Raw genomic sequence first — 25,186 nt, forward strand, 5'->3', positions numbered from 1 at the left:
GTGATATAGCTTCTTTAACACTTCAACAATGTTAGGGTGGCTTTCATATTTTGGAGAAAAGTCCCTACCACCACAAGAACACCTTCTGGTTTCAATTATGGTAATATGTATAACCTTATACCGGGGTGGGAAACTTGTGCCCCACCACATGTTTTTGCCTACAACTCCCGTGATCCCTTGCCATTGGCTAGGCTGGATAAGGCTGATGGAATTTGTGGGCCAAAACTTCTGGAGGGCTGCAAGTTGCCCACCCTTGCCCTATACATGCCTGGGGATTTATTTGAAGTTATAAGCATTCCATGGGGACACTAAAATGGTTACACATGATGATAGTAAGTATCATGTGATTCTATTGGATTTGGTGTAGTGTAATGAGCTGGGAAATCCCACCTCAAATGTCACTCTAGATGTGAAACTCTCCAAGGGGCGTTAGGTAAGCGAATGTTCTAAGCCCCAGCTCTGGGTCTGTAATGTGGGCATAAACATTGCAGCTTACCTTACAGGGATGCTACAAGGATGACTGAATATGCTTTATCCTAGGCATATTAATACAAAGTCACACTGAATTTAGTGGGCATTAATCCCAATTAAGTGTAGAAAGGACTGCAGTCTTAAATGTCCATGGAGCACTTGAAGTGTACTTTGAACACTTGAAATACACTACAGGACGACTAAGTATTTATACTTAACACTGTTGCAATGAGATGTGTGATCTAGATCCATAGTGAAATTCCAGTGACTTTCCTGAAATAGCAGAACCAGTTGTCCTCCCTGTATTTTTGTAGGACAGTAAGCCAAGAACTGTCTATGCCACACAAAAATGTTCATGCCAGGGCATGGCCTAAAACAATAACCTTGCTGAAACGAAGGAGGTTGAAGTTCTGGATGGGAGACTGCCTTGAAACCTTTATCTATGTTACCTTTTACAAGAGAGGTGAAATATAAACATAATGAAAATATACATATCCTGCCCCAGTGCTTCCCTGCTGGGAGGAAGGTCTCTTAGGGCTCATGTTTAGTGATTTTTAAAATGCCATTCTTCTTTCTTTCTTGTTAACATTTACATACTACCTTTTTAAAAGTCAATGCGTTTGTTATTTTATACTTGTATTTTATATTGCAGGGTTTTTTTTGGTCAACTATTCTTAAGACTCACTGTACATAAGCTGCGCTTAGCTTCTTTCAGTAAATATGAAAATAGCATGACCTTGGCATAGGATTCAGCAAAGAACTAGTGCTATTGATGGTGCTATATAAATAAATAAATAAATAATAATAATAATACTTTCCCAAATACAAAAGCCCACTTCACCTGTAAGTATGCCCTGAAAGGGTGCAAGAGCCTCCCTTGCCTGGTGGTTCCAGCCACCTTCCCCAACCTGATGCCCTGCAGATGCGTTGGTCTATAGCTCCCAGCCAAAAGTTGTACTCCAACACATCTGGAGGGCACCAGGTTGGAGAAGGCAGGATTCAAGGGTGTTAAAAAGGGTGTGTGACTATTCCTGGAGTTGTCCCCTTGAGAGGCACATACATTGCGGCATGAGCTTCCTTTCCTAGGCAACAGCAGCTTCCCACTGCTTCCTCAGACAAGTGACTCATTTGCTGCTGTATCAGGCCGCCTACCCAGTTGCCAAGAAGCTGGCTGTGAGGGGGTGGGCAACAAAGCAGCAGCTGTGCCCAGGTATCCTCCTGACTCACGAGAAATCCGTTCCCTTGTCCCTTGCTGGCTTGCCAGCACTTGGCAGACACTTCCATCCAAGAGAAGAAACGTTGCAGCAGCAGCTTGGTGCTTGCACACACGAGCACGCACGCACACACACTCGCGGGCAACCCCAGCTGTAGATGCACCCTGCCTTTCCCCAGGTACCCAGCCTGGCATCTCCCGGCACAAGATCCAGCCGCCTTTCTTCTCGCGGCCGGGTCTGGCCTGGCTTCCTCTGCAGGCTGCGCCTCCTCTCTGTTTGCCAGAGCCACCAATCACCTGAAGCATCCTTCTCCTCTTCTCTTGGCTCCACTCCCGGACTCTCGTCCTCCGCTGGATCCGCTCCGCGTTTCTTTTGATTCCGACGGCGGGGAAGGGGAAGGTCCAGGCCGGATCTCGGCTGTCGCTCAGCCCCTGCCCACCCGCCTCTTCCCTTTCGCCCATCACCGTTCGCGGAGCCTCCATCGCTCGCCGGGGCTGGATTGCGAGGGGCAGGTTGCTCGCTCGCCCGCTGCCCGGCCGGGAGGGCTGTGGCTCGCCCGCCCTTCGTCTCGGGGAGCGAGGGGAGGACGACCATGCACCGAGTGGTCTCCAACCAGCGCTCGGTCTCCTCCTCCTCGGGCTCCTTCCAGGCTCCTCCGCCGCCTCCCCCTGCCGCTGCCGCGGACCTGCAGCCCCTTTTCCTGGGCGGCGGCGGCGGCGGCATCAGCAGCACCAGCAGCTCGAGCGGCGGCACCCGGCGGGGCAGGCGGGGCTCGGTCTCCAGCTCGGCCTCCACCCGCACCCGGAGCAGCAGCACGAGCAGCGGCCGCAGCAGTGAGGAGGACGACGAGGAGGAGGAAGAAGCCAAGCCCCTCGTGCCAGTTCAGGAGCCCGCCTCGGCCGCCGCCGCCGCCGCCACACCCGCCGCCGCCGCCTGCGCCTCCCCGGGCTCCAGCAGCTCCTCCACGTCTGGCTGCAGCATGACCGCCGGGGAGCTGTACGGGGCTCAGATGGCCGGGCCGGGAGCGGCGGCGGCGGCAGCGGCAGCGGCGGGGGGTGCTGCAGCCGGGCTGCTGTGGGCCGGCGGCTCCGGCGGCGGGTCTCGCTGGGGCTATAAGGCGCTGTCCCTGGTGCTGCTGCTGGGCCAGGGCGCGCTGCTGGATCTCTACCTGATCGCCGTCACCGACCTGTACTGGTGCAGCTGGATCGCGACCGACCTGGTGCTGGCGGCCGGCTGGGGCATCTTCTTCTGCCGCAACAGCCGCGCTCGCCGCCGGGAACGCCCGTCCGGGGCTGGAGGAGGCCACCCGCCGCCCCCGCCCCCTTTGCACCCTCTGCTGGGCCACCCTCCGCACGGCGGCCGAGGCGGCAGCGCTGCCTCAGGCGGCAAGGCAGGGGGCGCTCCGCGGGGCGGGGACTTCGCCTACGCCCACTTGGCCTGGCTGATCTACGCCATCGCCTTCACGCCCAAGGCGGCGCTCATCCTGGGCACGTCCATCCTGGAACTGGTGGAGCTGCGCCTCCCGCTGGGCGCCACCGGCTTCCGCATCACGCTGGCGCTCTCGGCCCCGCTGCTCTACTGCCTCCTGCGGGCCATCGGCACGGAAGCCGGGGCCGGCTCGGGCCAGCTGCTCCTGCCGCCCCAGCCGCCGCCCCAGCACCGCGCCGCCGCCGCCTTCCTGGCCACCTGCCTGGACCTGCTGGACAGCTTCACCCTGCTGGAGCTGCTGCTCCTGCAGCCCGGCCGGCCGGCCTTGCCTCTGCCGCCGCCGGTCCGCTACGTGCTCATCGCCGTGTATTTCTTGTGCCTGGCGTCGCCCGTGCTCTGGCTGTACGAGCTGAGCGCCCCGCGGGCCCCCGGCGCTGGCCGCCTGGCCCTGCACTGGCTGCTGCCCGCCGGCCTGCTGGACGCGCCCCTGCTGGCCCTGCGCTGCCTCCTGCTGGTGCGCTACCAGCAGCCCCTCTCCGTCTTCATGCTCAAAAACCTCTTCTTCCTGGCCTGCCGGGGGCTGGAGGCCATGGAGAGCTGCTGCCTCCTCCACTCGGCCAGCGGCCACGGGAGCCACGCCAAGAACGCGGCTGCCCCTTCTGCTGGCGTTGGCGGGGGCCAGCTCAGTCACTGCATCTCCGAGAACGACATGGGGCCCCATGGCTACGTCAACACATTGGCGGTCACTGCGCAGAGCTGAGGATGAAGGGGAGGGGGTCGCACCCATGCCAGCACCGTCTTTGAGGCTTGCCCTTTCAGTTAGCCTAGCCTTCACCAAGCTAGCATCCTCCAGCTGTGTTGGGACTACAACCCCCACAATTCCCAGCTAAGATGGCCATTAAATCAAACTGGCTGGGACTTGTGGGGGGTGTTCAACACATCTGGAGGACACTTTTTTTGGGGGGGGGGTTGAGTTTTCCCAATAGCTGAGTGCCCATCTTTACCTTACAGTTGCATTCCTTATCAGTCTAATTTAGGTACCCAACCCTGTACTGTGGTTATTTTCCATTTATAGTTCTCCAATTTTCAGATGGACCCAGGCCCATTAGTAGACAATTATTGACCCAGTTCCTCCCATACCACCCCATAACTTTATTGATGAGTTCCAGTGTGTGCTGCCCATGCCCTAGAAAATCCATCCAGGGACTCCAATTTGTACCTATGTTGTGGCTCCCCTGCCCTTTTTAAAATATCAAACACTGCTTGATGGCTCCCACTGCTCATACATCTACGCTAAACTCAAAGATTAAGGCAGTTTAGCCAAATGATGCACTTTCTACCAAGGACCCAACTGCATAATGAGCATCTCTCTTCAGATATTCTTGAGTGAAGCAGTGTGTGCTTCCTTAAGCCAATTCAGCCCATGAAAAGCATTTCCCTGGCACAGTTAGAAGTAGCCCAGTGCTTCATTGAAGCAGCTGACTGTACAAGGAAGTGCCCGTGTGGTTTCAATTCCTACCAGCGGCAAGCATCAATAACACGAAGTAGCTTAGTTTTTTAATTGTAAGTCTTCTGATGCATTCCCTATGCTGCTCTTGCCTTAAAACTCTTCCCGACCTATACACCCATTTTCTCCTGAACCTCTTTAATAATGGCAGCTTAAATAAATAAAGCTTATAATCCACTTTTTCAAACAGGCTCCCAATGATCTAAGGGATCAGCTACCCAACCTCACTAATGCTGCTGCACGAGGCACTCCCCAATCTCCCACTGGGCCCTAATGATGGCAGAAATAAGCTTATTTTAAAAAATATTCCTCATCCGAAAGCCTGGATCCTTACACCCATAAACTTTTGCTTCTACTTGGTGCCCCATAACCTACCCACCACATCATTCCTATTTATTCTGTAGATTCTCTGTTAAAGACCATTTAACAAGTGATGGCTTCAGACCTTTTAATCGTTTAGTTTGTCATGCAGGATTACAGACGTGAAGATGGAAGGGGTGTGTTGTTTAACTACTTAATTGCACCTCCTAGTTTGATTGTCTTTCCCCTTCATTTTCATGAGCTGGTCTTCTCAACAACAGGGAAGGAAAAAAATATTACTTCTTACCTTCCCATTTCTTAGCCTTGGCCAGGTGCCTCACTCTCTGACCTGTCATTCTTACTGAGGTGCCTCCTATCACTACTGCCTATTGAGGGGGAGAGGGGACAGCCACCACCTGAATTGTAAGCTGTTCAAGATCTCTATATCTACCTTGGACTGCTTCACATGGAGCAGATGGTAGCCCAGCCATAATGCCAATGCATAACAGAGACAAGAACTACTGCTGGTGCTAAGTTGATCTTAGTTCCTTTAGTAAATCTGTGGATGGGCTATACCACTTCAAACTGGAGGTAAGGGCTCACATGATCAGATGCTCCGCTATACTAAAATGCCTTTCCACATCAGGGGCATAGGTTCTAGCCTACCTTCTTCCTGATGTGCCAACTTTCTGTCTATGGTATTTTAGGAGTTTGGGTATGGGGGAGCATTCCCTAACATAGCTTCCCACCTGTAGGCTAAAGTGGTACAGCCCAGATACAGGTGTGTCACCTCAATGAAAATTAAGCCTTGGCCATTCAAAAATGTGTGCCTCTCTTTAGCATTATTGCTCAGGGTGCTGTAGCTGTACCAGCTGTTTCAGCCAAGGGCAGATCAAGGGCACCATTTTTCTTAATTGTTTCCTTTTCTAGATTCCTTCTGTTAACTGCTCAGAGGAAAATTCAACACAAAAGATCAAAATCATCTGAAAGGATAGATAGATCAGCAAGAACCCCCTTTCTCAGGAAAGGTCACCTTTTTCCTCTGCAGGTTCTTTTTAACTGCACAGTGCCTCGGGATTCAGCCACATCTGCACCTTTGTGGGCCAAATCATATTTTTAGCATAGTCACTGGTGTCCCTTGTAGGTTTCACTTTGCCATTAGCACTTATGTGCTCCATCACCACACAGAGTTTTAACTTGTGCGGTACTGATGGTTCCCAATGGTGATTTAGGAAGAGACTGTGCTGGACATGGCTTCAGTATGTCAGGCCTTGGAATATGACTCTTCCACCATAAGAGGTCCCCTTTAACCTTCCTGTATCTTGTAAAAAGGCTCCCAGAAGCTCCTCAAGCTCCAAGATAAAGTAAATCCCATGTGGGGGACATTTCTAGGATTAGGATGGTATCTGCAATCTTTTAAGAAGAAGCCGTCTTTTTCCTTGCTGAACATTTCTACCTCTGTGCTTGAACCTCATTGCATCATGTGCTGACTTTGCGCAAATGTCTGACTTTAACCAGAGAGGGGCCTGAACACCCCCCTCAACTGAGACATTTAACTCACCGGTGATAACAGGGTCTATCAGCAATCTCTATTTGCAGAGGCTCTCTTTTTTCTTGGGGATAGACTTGCATGATTTTAAGAAATTGGTACTGTTTTGAGAACAGCCTTAGATATATGGAGTCAACAGTGGTTGATTTGCAAACAAACAGACCATCTAGTAGAGCAAATATGGAAAAAAGAAACTAACCCATTCCCTTGTTCCTAGGTATTTATTGGTGCTGCTTGGTATGTGCTGTATGTATAAATCCAATTTAACATGGAACAAAAACTGGCAGCGAGAAATCACATTACCAGAGGTGACAGGCAGCAGCTTTGGTATCTTGGCATGGTCTCTAATGCTTTCCCCATATGGCCATGCTTCTCGGTTTGCATGTGGCTCCAACACTGTTTGGGGGAGAGGGAAGCATGCTCTTTTGAGAACAGCCTGTTTTGGTGGACTCAAGCTGCCTTTGGTTTTAAAATTTCATGAGCTGATTTTAACCTGTTAATGAATATGTTGCTCTAGATGTAGGCAGGTGGCACTGAACAAATAAGGAAGTCTTGAATCCACCTCTACCCAGTATTTTTTAAAGACTTGAATTTTCAGAGGTTCCAGTTGTTGGGTATGGTATTAAACAATGCCAAGTCCCCCCCACCCAAGCTACCTCGGTAGGAAAGAGATCAGAGTGCTGACCAACCATTATACAAAACCTCTGATGATGATGAAACCTCTGGTGAGAGAGAATGTCCCAGGGGATGTTTTTTCCCTAGTTGGTACACACACTCCTCTTTGCAGTCAAGTTATTGCACTATGGAGGAATGCTATAAAAGCCAGAATCGGTGATAAAAAAAACTGGTCTCCGAGCACTGCTATACTACTGTGTTTGCCTTTCCTCTTTATACTCACTTACAGAATAGTGATTTTCATTGGGTGCTTCATTCCTTAACTCCATAGTCACTTTGAGACACCTGCTTAGTGATCTCAAGTCAGTCCATTGCTGTTACTGGAGTGAGGACTATAGTTTCACTTTCTCACCAGAGCTTTATTCTGGTCCCAAAACCGAGCTTTTGAAAGATAATTGTATGAAATTCTGGCCAGAGGCCTTCCCTCCAGTAATTCCTTTCTATTTGTCTGGACAATCTTGGTGCTGTGACTGTGATTGTAAAACTTAAGTACTGTGGACTTTCTCCCTGAGCTCTGAGATTCTTTTAGTGGGGATGCTAGTTTCCTAACCAGAGAAAAAGAAGAGGTGTATATACAGCCCTTCACTTCCTTCCAAAGAGAGAGAATTTGTTATAAAGCATCCTGCTGCACAATAATCAAATGCTACAAATAATTAGAGCCAGTATTTGCATTTCAACAGGCCCACTCCCATCATAAGTTAAAATTGCACATTAAGTACATTATGGGTTTTATGCCCGCCACAATACTACTGCTGCTATAAAGTGGGTGAAGGGGAACATTTTTCACTTGTGATCGGCTATCAGATATTTATTAAATTAAGGAATATTGTTGGCTGGAAGGGCTAGACTGAAAGCTCTTTTATGCCATGCAGTTAAAAACAGTTCAGGTTGCATTATGTTGAATTTATTGTACATAGGTCCTAATCCAAGTACAATACTTTTACCACAATCTAAGTAGGGACATAAATGTGTGGAAATAGGCTTCTGCACACCAAGTCCTAGCAGGATGAAGAACCATGCGCACAGATGAGTGCTGTGGGTAGAGTTCTTCCTCCTGGTCCAGTTGCCGACATTTTATACACAGAGCCCTCATAAAGAAGTAATCACACCTATCAGATATAGTGGGTGTAGGGAGGCTCAGGCCTGAGGTCCAATTCCAGCCCTCCTGAGGCCCAACTCCAACCTTCTAGGGTTCCCCAGATGGCCATGGCCCCTTGCTTGGCCCCACCCTCTTTCGCCCAACCACATTTGGTGGTTTCCTAGCTTTTGTGCAGTTCCCCCGCCCCATTCTAAAAAGTTCAAATGCCTAAGGCTTAGTTACTGCTAGTAAAAACGTTAAGTTACGATTTGCTGGTATGCTTTTTAGAGTTTTGGCTCCACCCACCACTGCAATGTGGCACCCAATAGTTTCTCCAAAATTGAATTTGGCCCTCAGGCTGAAAAAAGTCCCCCACCCTTGAGTTATAGATAAGGAAAGAGGGAGCAAGAGTAAGGAACAGGCCAAATTCAAGTCCCTCCCCCAGCTCCCAAATACCAGATGGATGCAGTGAGTGCTTTTCTAAGAGGGCACTAAGCAATGGCATTTGCCTTTTGAAACAGCTGGGTTTATTAACCTGCAGCATCAGTATTCTACCGTTTCACCAATGCTGATTTCTTTAGTGTTGAAAATGAGTATTAACAATCATATTGTGTCATAACGTACATTTTAAAGATACTGTGCACTGCCTTTGTTGCTGAAAGTGCTGGCAGTTGAAATTAGGGTAATCTATCTGGCCTTATGAATGATCCTTTGCACCGTCTTTGCTATCCAATGGTAAATGTGGGAGGATGCACATTGTTTGTGTTTGCGCTAACAGATTTTGAATAACTAAGACTCCCATAAATGGGTTCTGTTAAGCGTTTAATCAACTTCTACACATTTCTCTTTTGTTATGCAATTGTACTAGCCTAAATCAGCATATTAAGAATGTTTACTGACCACAGTGGACCAAAGCTTGAGAGGAGGAATGCAAGTTCTGGCTGAGCATTCGGCTACAGAAGGAAGCTTTGAACTTTCCTTTTTTAGGGCAAGCCAGAAACTATAGAGACAGCAACTACAAAAGCAACTGTCCTGAGGAAAATTAAAACATCTGGCAAAGAGAAGGACAAGGAAACCTAGCATCTTCATAAGTTTAACAGAGCTTTTCTTTTCTAAAAAACATTGTGTTCTTAAAATAAAAACAAGCAACTGAATTTTGTTGATGTCTGTTTGTTAACTCTGATGATAGTTTCGAAACTCAACATTTTAAAAGCAGAAAAGCTCAAATGAAAGACTTAAGCTTGGTCTGCACATGCTGCAGAATGAGGTGAAAAGTGCTGAGGTGGTAGAATCAGCTGTGCCACTTTAGACTGCAGGTGGGTGATCAGATGTGTGTGTGCTACCCAGTCATTAAGAAGTTCCTGCAAACACAAAAACATTGTTTGTAGGTGAAAATTTAAGTTTTATCCTTGCTACACTTGTTTCCTATTTGCACAAGAGCTTTTATTTGGAGGAGCTTCCGAACTAGATTCTCCCAGCTGAAGACTGAAATGGTGCTGTGCAGTATGCCAGCTCAGCATTCTACCAGGTCATTCTCAACTTATTCTGTGCACACACACAAGCTGGTTTCAGCTATTGAAAATTCAGCGGACCCCCTGCCTCCCCCAATGGCTTCTAGAAGGATTTAAGCACCATTGATGGCTTCCTACTACTGGCATGCAATTATACTGTTCCTTTTATCTTGACAGTTACTTTATCACCTGCCATGATTCAAAGTTTCATCAACACAAAGGATGACCAGAGCTACAATCTACTTAAGTCATTCATTTCAAAGCTATGTATGTGTTCTTTCTCACTGAAATAATTGGGCTTTAAAAGCTCTTAACTTCAGCTCAGTCACTGCTTAGATTTGAAGGCAATCAGAAAAAAATGTGTAAAAATTAACCCTCCCCTCTGCAGGATTTAAAAGGAATTTTAATTCTTCTGGGATAGGAGAGGGGAAATGCACTGGTGATGTGATTATGGGGTTAGGAAGTTGAGAAGGCAGGTAATCCTAACTATGGCAGAGGAATGAAAAATAAATGCAGGACATTAATGTCTCATGTTCCACTGAAGCCTTAGAAATGGGCAATACCCAAACAAGAACCATAGCTTAAATATATATGTAAAAGTTAAGATTCTTCAGTATGGTAAATTTTGTATTTGATGGGATAGTACACTTTCATACCAAACTTACAAAACACAGCCCTATAGTTACCAGCGGTCATACATTTACTGCTGGTGTGGTATTGTACCACCACATTCTTATAGCTTTTCTTCCCTCCCCCGCAAAATAAAATAAAATACAGGGAAGTTGCAGGACTGCTGTAAGGATTTCTGAGAAAATGTACACAAAACATCCTAGTGCTTACAGAGAAAATGTTCTACATTATATAGTATAAAAACATTTGATTTATACAGAATCTGTGAAATACAAAATACAGTCAAATCATCCAGGTAATCACCCCCATTTTATGTAGACAAACAAGTTCAACAACAGACCACTAGAGCTCAGTTGCAACAGAAATTTGGCCATGGGTATCATAGCTTGACTTGCTCACAGCTGATTCCTTTACATAAATATTTTGGGTAAAAAACTGTACTCCTGTCGACAATGGTTTTAGCACCTATTCAACTACCAATTCAATTCTAGAGTACTTTCCTAGGAAGAAAGTATCTTGTTTACAAATGCAAAACAGAACAAAAAGAGCTTAATTGGTAGACAACTTAAAATATGGTTTCTTTAATTCAGGGATGGGCAACTTGTGGCCCAACAGATGCTTTGGCCTGCAATTGCCATAATCCCTCACCATTGGTGACCCTGACCAGGGCTAGTTGGAGTTGTAGCAGAAAACATCTGGATGGCCACAAGTTGCCCACCCGTTTTAATTACTTAGGCTTGGTATGCACATGCAGCAGTGAGGTGACAAAGTGCTGAGGCAGTAGAATCAGCAATGCCACTTCAGACTGCAGGTGGGCAATCAAATGTTTGCCTGCTCCCTACCTTTCTGAGTGTGTTCTTCAAATGGTAGGAAGAGCCAGCAAAATGCTTACAAAATATACATTATTAGCTTGCATAATCAAGTTATTAAAAGCTGCAATTGGAAAAGGTAGAGATATTGAATATTGAAGGATATTGTTGAGTTGTCTCCAGAATAGCTTAGCTTGTATAGTTATAATACAGGATTATTCAAGAGTATTTCACTTTGAAGAATCCACTTCAATCACTAACACTTAACACTTTATGCTGAAGTATAGACTTCACCAGAGAAGTCAAGCTAATTGTTTACCTTGTTCCTTTGCTCATATTTAGGGAACTAAATGGTGACTCTCAGTGCCTTTGACAATTGTTTCTTACACCTAATTTTTGCTGGCTTTACTCTCTTCTCCACTTCTCCTTGGCAAAACGTGTACATGTTAGAATGCATAAAATCTTTTCTCAGATGCTTGTCTACAGCTAATTTTTAAATAGTCATATTTTGAATTGAGCTGCAGCTAAAAGATCAACAACATTGGCTCCGCCCACTGAATAATTCCTGGACTATTCAAGACACTGGCAAAGAAGTCTCCGACTGCTTCCTCCCAAGCATGCCCTCTCCCTTACACTCTTCAGCTGTTTGCTTCCATTTGCCTGTGCTTGAAGCTAGCTGTTGTGGTGCATGGGGAAGGGGGCGGGCAGAGAATGAACAGTGAGCCTGAAGTTTGGGGAGTGGGGACATATTAAGGAACATCTATGTTTCAGATGCAGCACACATGTTACTTTTGCCATGAAGATGCTGTTACAAATAGCATCCCTGTAGAGGCATATTATTATGGATGGAATCAGAAACCAAGAAATTAGCACATGATTGCAATTTCCTATATCTAAGTTCAACCAACAACTCTTCTCTGTTTCAATGTCTTTAATATACCCTTCCAAGTTAGATTTTCTGAGTTTCTTCTCTTGGCATTATAGGGAGCCAAAGCATCTCCATTATCAAACTAAGTGTATTCTGAAGATAATTTCAGCGCTTTTGATTATCCATCAGTTTTTGCACTTTTGATTATCCATTATCATCTCATTTGCAATTTGCTTGAAAATCCCTAAACCCAGATAACCTGCTGGAACTGTGTGTGGTATGAAAGTAAATTGATCACTGTAGCATTTGTAATTAGAAAGAGCAATTACTTAATGCAGGACTTCAGATCAATACAAGAACGTTTTACTTAATTGAACCTAAGATTAAAATAGCTTAAAGCACAATGCTTGCTGAGGAAGAAGACCTAACACTTTTGTCCTGATGTCTTAATCATTTGTAAATTATCTGGAGTTCATTCCAGATCTGGAGTTGAGGGTCAGCAGCAAGATGGCTAAATGTGCAGATAGCATCAAATTATACAGGTGGCTGAAAATCTAAGTGGGTTGTGAAGAGCTCCAAAAAGGACCTCTGCAAAAAGGGGGAATGTGCAACAAAATGGCAAATGAGGTTTAAAGTTAGCAAATGTAAAGGGATTCATATTGGGGCCAAAAATTCTGACCATATGTATATTAATAGGGTCTGAATTGGTGGAGATTATTCAGGAAAAAGATACTGGCGTTGTGGTGGATTTATCAGTGTAAATTTTACCACAGTGTTAGTGAAAAAGGAACATCCCATGTTAGGGATTATTAGGAAAGCGAGATTAAAAATAAAGCAGCCAGTACTGTAATGCCTTTATATGAATCTAGGTTTGGTGACTGCACTTTGAATACCATGTATAGTTCTGGTCACCTAAACTCAAAAAGAATATCCAAAGAGTTGGGAAAGTGACAGAAAAGACAACCAAATGATCAAGGTTGCAACACGGCTAAAGTGCTTTCGGTTTTTTAGTTTAGAAAAGAAAGATGACTAAGAAGGAACATGATGGAGGTTTATACAATTATATATGAAGTGAATAGATTTCACCCACCCCCACATCATGCAATGAAATTCATCAGGAACAGATTTATGACAGACAACTGAAAGTACTTCTTCACACAATGCATAACTGAAAAAATTTACTGGATCTGTTCAGACAACATGCTAAGCCATGGTTAGTCTGCTAACCCTTTTGCAGCAAATGGTTAGTGAGCATATTTAAACTGTGATTAGGTAGCCACCATGGTTAGGAATGGTTCATACGACATGCTAAGTCATGGTTCACATGACACACTAAGCTCAAAATGCTTAACCACCATGGCTTAGCATGTCATCTGAACAGGGTCACTGTCACAAGATATAACTACAGCTACTAGTTTAGATGCATTTAAAGAAAGATTAGCCATCATAGCTATATAGAACTTCTAGTTCGAGAGGCAATATGCTACTGGCTACTATTTCTGCAGGCAACAATAGGGTAGGGCTGTTGCTTGTGGGCTTCCTAGAAGCATCAGGTGTGCTATAATGTTGGACTAGATGGATCTTTTGTCTGATGCAACAGGGCTTTTATGTTTCCATCTTAATAATTTTATATCTAGCTTATAACAAACAGTTATTTGTTATGAAAAATGGATTGTGCCAATATTTCCCTGTGTTCTTTCACTTTTAACTTCTGAAATATATCTTGCAGGCCACTACTGGGATATCTGGACCATTCGTCTGATTCTCTGAGAATGTTCTTGTGGCAGCTTATAGTGTCAATCTGCAGGATGCAATGTCAATAGTTCTGACAACACACTAGGATGCTCCAACAGATGGATGGATGGGTAGAAGATTATCCCAGCAGCCAAATGGATGTTGTCAGTCAGCTCTCCTACCCATTCGACTTCACAAAGGTGTGTGCTATAAGGATGCAAAAGGTTGCCTGATAGACAGCACCTGAAATGTCCACATTTCCTTCCTCTTTGGAAAACACAGAACAGGTTCTGGGTGGAGATCCAGATCATCTCCCTCCTCCCTCTCATGTGTCCCTAGCTAAAGTTCTGCTGAATATCCTGGAAAAGCAGCTGCTGTTGAAGACTTTTTAGACTATCCAAGACATCTGGGGAGAGGTGCCCAGCAAACGCATATCCTTCCTGTTCTTGGTCTTCCTCTTCCTCCATAGGGCTATCAGGAGGCAAAGGGGAGCATCTGGAGATGTATCCCTGGTCAGATTGCACTGACTGTCTTTGATCTTTGCAAGATTTATCAAAAACTAGCTGCTGCTGCTCATGAACATTTTCTTGGCAGAGTGAGAGATCAGAGGGGGCAATGCTTCGTTGATAGAGAGAATACATCAACCCCTCCAGCTGCTGCCTCACATCAACTGGCAGCGGCTGGGGATTTGAGGACAGGTCTTCTTGAAGTATGACGCTGTTTCTCCTTGGGATGCTAGCTTCCATCAGGGGTACTCCTTCTAGCCAATCTTCATTGGTCAACAGTTGATGGCTGAGTATCTTTATCTCTTCTGCAGGGACAACCGGCATTACCATCTGAACCTGAGAAGTCTCATCAGTAGGAATGACCAGGGTCTGGAATGCTATATCTTCTGATGGTAGAGGCTGTGGTAGCAGCTTACAGGCTCCTAAGTCAGCCTCACTGATCAAGAGGTTGACCACACAACAGCTATTGGGGTCAGGTTCCTGTAGAAGTGGTTGCTGCTCTAGAATTCCTCCCTCAGCTGGTATTGATTCCTCAGCGAGTTCCCCGTTCAGAGACTGTAGGTCATCCTCACCCTCAGAGCAAACATTCTCCCTTTTAAACCAATCAGGGTCCTCAGTTTGCAATTTCTGGAACTTCCGAATTGCCTCCTTCAGTTGTCTGCCACTGGAGCTTTCAGTGTACTTTTCATATGAGATCTCTGGAATCTGATGGATTCGCCCTGGCTCAAACTTTTCCAGATCCTGAATTAAGAAGTAAATTTCCTCAAACTTGTCCATCAGCTGGTACTTGGAGGTGACGTTAAATGGATCTGGAATATCTCTCTCGCTGCTTATGCCCTCAAAATAGCAGACTAGGTACATGCCAAAGCAAGCTGGCTGCTTAAAGTCTGGCAGGATCAGATTCAGTGCTGGAGTGAACATGTCCCCCATTGGCAGCAGGTCATCTTGCTTGAGACACACAGCTATCTTGTCACGCCCAAGCATGGACTGCCACTTAGCTCGAGTACCCTGGGAGCACAAGATGATGATCTTTGAAGACAATTCTTCCATTTCCTGTTTTTGCCGAGTAAGCCAGCATACAGACCCCATCTTGGATATCTGGCGCTCATCCAGCAGATCAAGGACTACCTCAGTACCACAGACGGTCATCAAGAATTGAGCAAACTTCATCACAACGTCTACATAGAGCTTGTGATCAGCAGAATACACAATCCAAATCTTACGGGGCTTTAGGGGTGGAGGAGGCTGTGATACAGGCAGGAGATCTGGAAAATTGAAATATTGTATTTTAAAAGACACTCTGTTATAGTTACTTCATTCCATAAATGAAAAGCAGGAGTTCAAGAAACAGAACTGTACATGCATTCTATGTAGCAGAGAATTCAGGAGCAAATGTACAAGATAATTTAGTACGGGTTAGCCAGGCCTTAATTACAATTTAATCACCAACACACAGTCTTGATGATTTTAAGAAGGTGGTAAAAGGTGTCTCTTTTGTCTCTCCAGAACATTTCAATTTATTTAAGGACCTGAGCTGCTAATTAAGATCTACGTTACTTATGGTGAACTAGGGATAGTGGTTAGTGGGCAGGTTCCAGATGGTGATGCTTGGGGATAGCTGCTCCTCAAAAAAAGGAGCTGCTGTGTGGCGTACTGCAAGGTGCCATCTTTCCCCAATGCTAATTAGTATTTACATGAAACCGCTGGGAGAGATCATCCGGAGGCATGGGGCGGGGTGCTATCAGTATGCTGATGACACCCAAATATATTTCTCTATGCCTTCGACAACAGCGTCAGCTAAGGATAGTGTGTCTCCTCTGAATGAATGCTTGGAGGAGGTAATGGGCTGGATGAGGAAAAACAAACTGAAGCTGAATCCAGACAAGACGGAGGTGCTTGCTGTCAAAGGCTGCAACCTGGGTTTGGAGGTGTGTCAACCAGTTCTGGATGGGGTTACACTCCCCCTGAAAGACTACATTTGCAGATTGGGGGTACTTCTGGATCCGTCACTCCAAATGACAGCCCAGATAGATGTGATGGCCAGGAGTGCCTATTATCAGCTTTGGCTGATACGCCAGCTGCGCCCCTTCCTAGAGTTGGAAGACCTAAAGACGGTAGTGCACACACTGGTAACTTCGAGGCTTGACTTCTGCAATGCGCTCTACATGGGGCTACCTCTGTGCCTAGTCCGGAAACTTCAATTAGTCCAAAATATGGCAGCCAGGCTGGTCACTGGTACACCTAGGGGTGACCACATTACACCAGTTTTAAAATCTCTTCGCTGGCTGCCGATTAGTTTCCTGGCGAAATACAAGGTGTTGGTTATTACCTTTAAAGCCCTACGTGGTTTGGGTCCAGGCTACCTGCAGGATCACCTTCTCCCATACAATCCGCCCTGCACACTCAGGTCCTCTGGGAAGAATCTACTTCAGCTAGTACAAACTAGTTTAACAACTGTTACCCAGAGGACCTTCTCTTCTGCTGCTCCCAGACTGCGGAATGGCCTGCCGGAGGAAATTCGTCAACTTGACAGGCTTTTAGAGTTTAAAAAAGCAATAAAGACTGATCTATTCCGGCAGGTCTATCCAGTGAAATTTTAGAATGTTTTTAGGATGTTTTAATGTTTTAAAGCTGTTTTAATCATGTATGGTATGTTTTTAATCCGTTTTTAATGTTTATTTTATATCATGTTTTTATACTGTTTGTTTTATACTTTGAATGGTTTTAGTTTTTGTGAACCAGCTTCGGCTGTTGGGTGGTATAAAAATACAATAAATAAACAAATAAATATTCCATGATAGTCATAGGGTCAGTTCAGACAACACGCCAAACCATGGTTAAGCCGCTAACCCTTCTGCAGCAAATGGTTAGTGAGCATGTTTAAACCATGGTTATGAAGCCACCATAGTTAGGAATGGTTCACACGACATGCTAAGTCATGGATCACATGACACGCTAAGCCATAATATTTAGTTCAAAATGTTTAACTACTGTGGCCTAGCATGTTGTCTGAACAGGGTCTTAAGGAATTGTTGGATCTCAGGTATGCAACCTCAAATTCGACTCAGAATATGCATTTGCATTCTTTAGGTTTCAAGCTCATTGTGCAATGAGAGTGCCCAAAAAAGGGTGCATGGAGGGCTAATTGTTAAGTCATCAAGAATGCAAGATCTGTGCACTCTCTATTCCTTTCTCTCATACCTTCTCTTTCATCTTTCAAGTTCAAGCCCACAGCTAAGAACATTACAAATACTTCAAATCCACACATTTACTTTTTTGACAAATGTATAATTATACCCATCATAAAGTTATGCAGTGCCCTGCCTAATAGTACAGATTACAAACCTCACTAACGTAGAAGTCCAAATCCTTTTTTTAGCTAATAAAGTTGCTTCAAGGTAAACATGATAGGCAAATCAATTAAACCCATCCTCATCTTATGTGCAGAAATCCCATGCTGTTTACAGGATTTTGTTTCACAAAGCAACAGCTCTTGATGCTAATATAAAGATTTCACAGCTTGGGAATTCTGAGTGAAAGTTATCAGTAACTCATAAAGTGTTACAGCATTTGGTAGCTTTCTCTGTGTTGTACACATGTGTTTTAGGAAAGCTGTCCCCTCTCACAGCTGAACCCAACAGAGGTTCCCAGATTGCAAGACAACACTGAATAACTACAAGTAAAGGTTCTCTTACCATGGTGTGTACCATCACTACTGCTTGTTCCAGAATTTGCTAATAAGAGAGAAAGAAGAACACACAAATACATATTAGAAGTTGTAATGATCTAGGAATAACAGATATTTTTGGTGAGACAGCAACTCCTGGATCCAGCTGCTAACCACCTTTACCCTGAGGCTCAGGTACATGCAGGAAGAGAAGGGTGGGCAGTTTATGACTCTTCTCTCCCAAGACTTAGCAATTTACTTTGCCCAAACTTCCTTGAAGTTTGAAACATGCATTTGGCTCTTGTACAAACTCCATGAGGATGGCAAGAGAAGCTTATATGCTTCATCTAACTTTGGTTAGCAGAAGTCACTTGAAATTAAATATAGTACAATAAGGGGGAAGAGATACAGTCAGGCAACTTCACATGTTAAGAAAATGACAAGACCATCAGAACATGTCTAATGCAGGGCTTGATAGTAAGCATTGTGAAGAAACTCATGAAGTCCCTGGTTCAAATCTCACCTCTGGCATGATCTTGTAAGGAGGCCTTAAAGTCATTCTCAATCCCTGTCTGCACTATAGGGATAATAAAACTGACATATTTTACAGGATTACTGATGAATATAATAAAATAAATGTGAAGCACTTTGAACAGTAAGAAGCATAGGAACATAGGACCAGGTCAGACTATTTCTCTACCTAGACCAGTATTTTCTACTTAGACTAGCAGTGGCTTTCTAGGAGCATAGGAAGAGGTCTTATTCATCCCCTACTTTTGAATCCTTTCCCCCCCCCCCCTTTTTTTACTCTAGAGATTTCAGGGACTGCATACAAGGCATGTGATCTACCACTGAGCAACGGCCGTCTCCCCACCCCAAAGTGCAATACAAACGTTACATATTATAATATTTTAGTATGGCAGGATTTTGGCTAGAGCACAGAAATTAAGTTCCTCCTCCAGGAAACTTGAAATGTTCCTACAACTACATGATGAATTTCTGTGCAGGCTGAGCATGTATTCATACATAATAGGACTTAACTAATCATGGGCTAGATAAGGCATTCCTATTGGAACATTCTGTATCAGTGTGTTACATTAATCCCGATAGGGGGTTGAAGACTCAGTGACCAGTGGCAAGCTATTCCAGGAAGGTACAACTGAAGCTGTGAAGTGGGAAACAATGAAGAATAAATAAATATTTCATACCTTTTGGCCTCCGAACGAGGCAAATCGCGAAAGCGACAGCTGACAAAACTAGTAAAATGCAGGTGACAGTGAGGCTCCAGGGCAGGACCACTGAAAGATAATCTGCAACATAAGAAGAAAATGCCATAGGGCTGCAGTCACGAAACAATACAATACTGAACTGCTTGAAGGATAGGAAAAGCTCTGTTCTTACAAATAATGAACCAAGAAACAGTAGAAGAACTTTGCTCTGCCTCAGATGTAACACATGGTGTATTTTTCTTATATTTTTAATCCTGTTTATCAGACAAAAGCAGCTCAATAAAACTGAAGACTCGTGGGCCAGGTTAGGTGTGGACATACCTCACATTATTAGTGTTGTATCCACAATGTTTTTTAACAGAAAGAGTATTGTGCAATCATCTTCCCACCTCAGCAGGTCTAGAATAGGGCCCAGCGCCTTTATTATGTCATGATCTTTTCTCCCTTCAAACTGAACAAGTCACTTTGCCCCTAGTTTACATCTTTATGGTACAAGAGCAACAGCAGAGTCACATCTACTATCCTTTGGAGGGAGGACAATGTCTGTCTTCATTCAATTATTACACTGAAGTTACTGCTCACAATGTTCCTGAATTGAAAATTGAAGCATTGTCCTTTAGAGCAGGATGGCCTGCAAAGGTTCCCCATTTGTCTCTGGAGGTTTGGGCTCCCTTTGCAGACCCACCCCCTCCTTTCTCAAAGCCCCGCACCCAGACATGGAGGCTACCAGGGACATGGGGAAGAGGCAGGGAGAGGAATCCCCTTGATGTCTTCAATCACAGACTGGAGATAATAAAGGGATTCCTCTTACTTAGCATGCTAATTGAGAGGGGGAGAAGTATCCAAAGTCCCGCATCAGCCCAATTGAGCAGCAAGGTGGGCAAAGCTGGCAGTGTGCTCAGCCCGCTTTTTTAGGAGAGCCCTGGAAACACTGGTTAAGTGTCCCTCACCTTCCCTGTGCGGGGAAAGTGAGGGACAACCCATGTACCAGCCAGCCAGCACTTTGGCTGGGGACCTGATGACATCAGGAGGCGAGGCCCTGCCTCCTGACATCATTTACCTTGTAGGTGAGGGTTTTTTTTGGGGGGGGGGGGCAATCTGGGCCTTGAAAGTATTATGGCTCCCCACCCATTTTAGAGGAAAGGACTCACTGCCAATCCTCTAGGTATCACCTATGTTGGTTGCAACATTTGTGCAAAAGTAGGCAAAATAGTTCTAATATTGTGCCTTTTTTTGTGTTAGCAAAAATATCCCAACAACTGTTCTTTAGCTACACAAGTTGAAATTAAGACCATACCATCTCCGTTTGTTCTGTCATAATATGGCTGGATAGTAGGCTGAGGACATGGGATGAAAACAGAATGCCTCATACAATCTGTGGCACAAGCTGTAAAAAATGGCTGAATCTGGAGGGAAGAGAAAGGAGAGGGCAACTTCAGCAATTAATTTGTGACTCCAGTCCCCATCACTTAACATTTCAAGAGCAAAACCCAAATTAAGTGCTTTTGCTGGCTTTAGTCTCAAACACTTCAGCTTTTATTAAGAGTATTCAAGTTAACAGCATTATTTGTTTGCTCACAGCTCCTTGATCTACAAGTCATCCATTCCATTTCCCCCTCTTTAGATTGTCATTCCAAACATAAGAAGGGTCAAGAAGGGTCAGTAACTAAAACCATACATGGGCACCATTTCGGGCATCAGAAGGGAGGAAGACATTCTAGCAGAGCAGGGAGGGAAGATTCACAGCAAAGTTGTTGGATATATTCAAGATGAAATGTCAAGATATCAGGATCATTAAAAGAATTTGTTTCTACCTTGTAATAAGTGGAGTTAAGTTAATGTGGTCTGAAACAGAGGGTGACTTCTCTAAATGGTACCCCCTGAAGTCAAATGATACGTCTTTCTTTTGCTGGCTCCTAGCCCTTTAAGATTAAGCCTTTGCTCTGCTAAAAAATTACAGGTGCCCAAAAAGGAGAGAAGGAAGGCAGATCCATAACTGGATTATCATAATTATCTTTGCTATAGCCTGCCATGTATCCCTTGACATGCTGTCTCAGGCTAAAGGGAGTAAAAAAGGACTACTACACATCTAAAGATCCAGGCATATGATGAAAACAAGAAGAAAAGTGATGCATTTGGACAATCCAGAAGCCAGATTCACAGAACTCTGAGTTCCCAGTATCATGAAGCCGCAGGTTGAAAAAAAATTCTACAAAAACTTAGCAAACCAAAACTCAAGGATTACTGTTATCTTAACACGTTGGGGGTGTTAGCCAAAATACTCTTTAAAAAGGGGGAAAAATAAGTGTCATTTCAAAATGAAGTGTGAACAATGGGTGGGGGCTTTATAAACAAATTAAAATTGTAACATTATGAAAAATGTTGACTCCAGAAGCTCTGCAGCTGACACTTGTTCTCAGTTCAAATCTGGCCTTGTGTGAAAGTAGCGTCTAAGAATTCGGTAAGAAGTTCTTAGCTCATATTTAACTTTGCATGTAAAAATGGCAATTAGAAAACTCCCAGAATAACAAAGTACAGTATAAAGGCCATGTTATCACCATTGTGTAATATCCAGAACAACAAATTTTGTTCGGGGGAAATCCTTAGATTCAGAAAGCTATATAAACCTACTTTAATTTTAAGGAAAGTAGCTTCTACACAACTCAGCTGAGCTGCAGGAAAGCTCAACTTCCAGGCTGAGACATATTTTAGTAATGGTATTAGACTATATAATTAAGCTCTAATGAATGTTCTATGATGTTATCTTGCATGACTTAAAATATTGTATATATTGCATATGTTGTATCTGCTATACTTTTCTAGGCAAAGAATAATCAATTATAGCCTTTTAAAATTTATTTTGTATCCAATATGAACATTAATTAGTGGGTATTCTACAATCTCCTTTACAGCGAAACATCACCACATCCGTGTAGCTAAGGTGAAACAAAGATAGCTGAATCCCTACTACAGCCATGGGGAAGAATGAAGCAGCAAGAGACTATTTCAATGCCGTCAGCAGCCCAAGATTTTTCTGATTCATGGGTGGCTCCCCAGCCTTCTGTGTAAGAATAACTGCAGTATGACCATGAGCATGGAATACAGGACCACGCCCCCCTCTTATTTTAGTAAGAAATGTACCCTAAACCCTTACCTGAACTTGGTACTGGCAACAACTCGCCAAGTTTCTCTCTAGTTTGACTGTGACATTCTGTCGCTGCTGCAGCCCCTCCTGCAAAAAAACAAAATACAAGGTGGAGTAACAAGTTGAAATCACAAAGAGTTTGAATGAAATCAGGAGAATGAGAAACAAAACTAAGAAGGAGGAAGTGAATCTGTGACCAAATACATTGTCTCTAAGGAAGCATACCGTGGTGAGAAAAAGTCTGTGATCTCCTTAGGATTGTCACTTATTTACAACCTAAAATGTTATTAGAGCTTAATCTAATCCCATAATCCTAGATAAAGTACAACAGATAACCTGGTTAAACAAGTTTCACACAAACATGGAATAACAGGCTCAAGTTAAAGGAAGCCAGATTCCAGCTGGACATCAGGAAAAACTTCCTGACTGTTAGAGCAGTATGACAATGGAATCAGTTACGTAGGGAGGTTGTGGGCTCTCCCACACTAGAGGCATTCAAGAGGCAGCTGGACAACCATCTGTCAGGGATGCTTTAGGGTGGATTCCTGCATTGAGCAGGGGGTTGGACTCAATAGCCTTGTAGGTCCCTTCCAACTCTGCTATTCTATGATTCTATGATTGTTTTTAAAAATATTTATTTATCCACAACTGGTTCAACATTCAATATCCATGTGTGAAAAAGTATGTAAACCGTTAGATTAAGTACCTGGTAGCACCTCCTTGAGCAGCAATGACTTCAATTTAGTGCTTCCTGTAACTGTTGGTCAGTCCCTGACATTGGTTTTGAGGAATTTTGGCCCATTTTAGTTGTGTGATAACACCATGGTGTGGTTTGGACAATCAAATGAGTATGAGCTGTGTGCACATGCATGCAGCCCCTTTGCTGCAGATTCATTCCTCCTTTTATATGAGTGAAGGAGCCAAGAAGCTGCAGTTGACCATGAGTTCCTGTTATGTGAAGACTGGGAACTATGGCTTCCAAACAAACCAGATTCAGAAGCCAATTTTAAACCATGGTTGAGAAAGAAGGCCTCTATTTAGTATAGCATTCAACCCCATCTTTTGGCTTTCAGCTGTTTATCTTTCTGGTTTTATAAGCCCATTCCTGCACTTTAACACAAAATGTCACATTCTGAAATTGCAGAAATACCAAAACTCCATGAAGCATGTGAATGTAAGTAAGTTGTCAAAAGGAAATAATTTCATCTTAATGCAGAATTTACATTTTGTAGTTAAAGCATCTCAGAACTGGGGGATTCGGGTGTGTTTTTAAAGACCAGAATTCCAGGCCATCTGTTTGTAACCCAGGTAAGACTGTGTTATTGTGGAATAGCAGGGGAGACACTTTACAGACAGCTCTGGTAAATTGAGAGGAAATGAAGGACAGATCTAAGTGGCATTAATAATTAGGAACTAAGTAATAACCGAAGAGGAATTTTAATTTTTTGGGAATGAGCCTACTTTCTGAAGTGTCTCAAAAAGAGAGGGAGAGGAGCGGATTACCTCGGATATTTTGTGTGTGGTCTTCTTACATTCATTTTCATTTTCTTGATAACTGGTCACGTGGATGATGTAACTGGCTGGCTCCACTGCTGGATTAAAGCTGACCAACAGAGAATCATCACCTAGTCTTTCACCTTCAATTCTGGGCTCCCACAGACTGCCTGCACATAGAAAGGTCATCAAGAACTTGAAACAGCATTTCCCACACTTCCACCCAAACCGACTAACAAAAATTACCTATTTGCAGACATGGTGCTGTTGTTTTTACGATAGGAACTGTGCAGTCTGCAACAAAAAGAAAAAAATTATTAGCTTTGGACTGACAAAATGGATGAACACACAGAGTTACTTGAGAGGGTTACATTAAGTTATTTTTCATGGTCTCTTGGGGTAACTAGAGATAAACACTGCCCATAGTCACTAAAACTCTGGTCCTAAAAAGTAACTTGCCTCATCAATTTAGAATTTGAGTATCATTAGGGATGCATAAGTCTGAGTGCCTGGTAAACACCGGCAACCTATACAAGGAAGAGAACTCTTGGGAGTTTCCTGGACTTTGAAGGGTTCTCCCATCAAAATTAATGACTTTTATCACAGGCTCAAGGAAAATGTCTACATAGGAGGTAACTATAAAATAGACTTAAATGCTATGATGCCAATGGACGTTCAGTATTCTTAAGGGAGGATGGATTCACAAGACTCCCATATGAGACATACTACTAAGATGGATTTGCATGTTAGCAGAATTTAAAAAAGAACCACCACCACCAAACACTTAACTCAGAACGGTACCAGCTTATATATTGAAATCCATTTGCCTGAACTCAGGTTAACTCTCAAAAGTTGCCAGTGAGGCCATTTAAAATACAATAATAAAATAATAATAATAATAATATTTATTTCTTACCCGCCTCTCCATTTGATCGAGGCGGGGAACAAGAGTAAATATAAAATACATAAGACTGAATTAAGAACATAATATACATTGTTAAAACATCCTAAAACATTCTAAAAAAAAAGTGCTCAGCACTGACACAAAGCGATTTCAATATGGCAGAGAGAGAGAGAGAGATTTTTACTGTCTAGCCTAAATATTGACACATGGGCAGAGTTCTTTGAAAATGCAAACATATAGTACTGAGTTTGCAGATCACTTGAAAAAGAGTCATATTGAAATGTAAACCAACTGTGTTAGAATCAGTGAGCTAATGCTATTGTTGGTTCTGTGATTTTGCAAACCTATGATTTCTTCATCTATTTCCTGTCTTTGCCATCTCTCTTTCAGTTGCTTTTCTTTGAAATTATCTCTCATCTGACATTTGGAGTGCTCTGTTGCCTCCTGTATGTAAAGAAATGCTTTAA

At 43.9% G+C, this 25,186-nt stretch overlaps 2 protein-coding genes across 2 annotated transcripts in view; one reads left to right on the forward strand and one right to left on the reverse strand.

Moving 5' to 3' along the window:
• Window positions 1-2,277: 2,277 nt before the first annotated feature.
• TMEM121B (transmembrane protein 121B) lies at window positions 2,278-3,873 on the forward strand. Its single transcript, XM_063134700.1, has one exon. The coding sequence runs from the start codon at window positions 2,278-2,280 to the stop codon at window positions 3,871-3,873; it is 1,596 nt and encodes a 531-aa protein (XP_062990770.1).
• Window positions 3,874-10,339: 6,466 nt separating this feature from the next.
• IL17RA (interleukin 17 receptor A) overlaps window positions 10,340-25,186 on the reverse strand; it is a 34,649-nt gene continuing 19,802 nt past the window's right edge. The window contains exons 6-12 of the mRNA XM_063134870.1: window positions 24,062-24,109; window positions 23,825-23,985; window positions 22,331-22,408; window positions 20,474-20,582; window positions 19,156-19,257; window positions 17,976-18,014; window positions 10,340-15,545 (exon numbers count right to left, since the gene is read on the reverse strand). Coding sequence (XP_062990940.1) covers window positions 14,110-15,545; window positions 17,976-18,014; window positions 19,156-19,257; window positions 20,474-20,582; window positions 22,331-22,408; window positions 23,825-23,985; window positions 24,062-24,109 — 1,973 coding nt within the window. The 3' untranslated portion in view covers window positions 10,340-14,109. The remainder of the gene's footprint in view (window positions 15,546-17,975; window positions 18,015-19,155; window positions 19,258-20,473; window positions 20,583-22,330; window positions 22,409-23,824; window positions 23,986-24,061; window positions 24,110-25,186) is intronic.

This window comes from Elgaria multicarinata, chromosome 9, assembly GCF_023053635.1.
Source record: "Elgaria multicarinata webbii isolate HBS135686 ecotype San Diego chromosome 9, rElgMul1.1.pri, whole genome shotgun sequence".
NCBI lineage: Eukaryota > Metazoa > Chordata > Lepidosauria > Squamata > Anguidae > Elgaria > Elgaria multicarinata.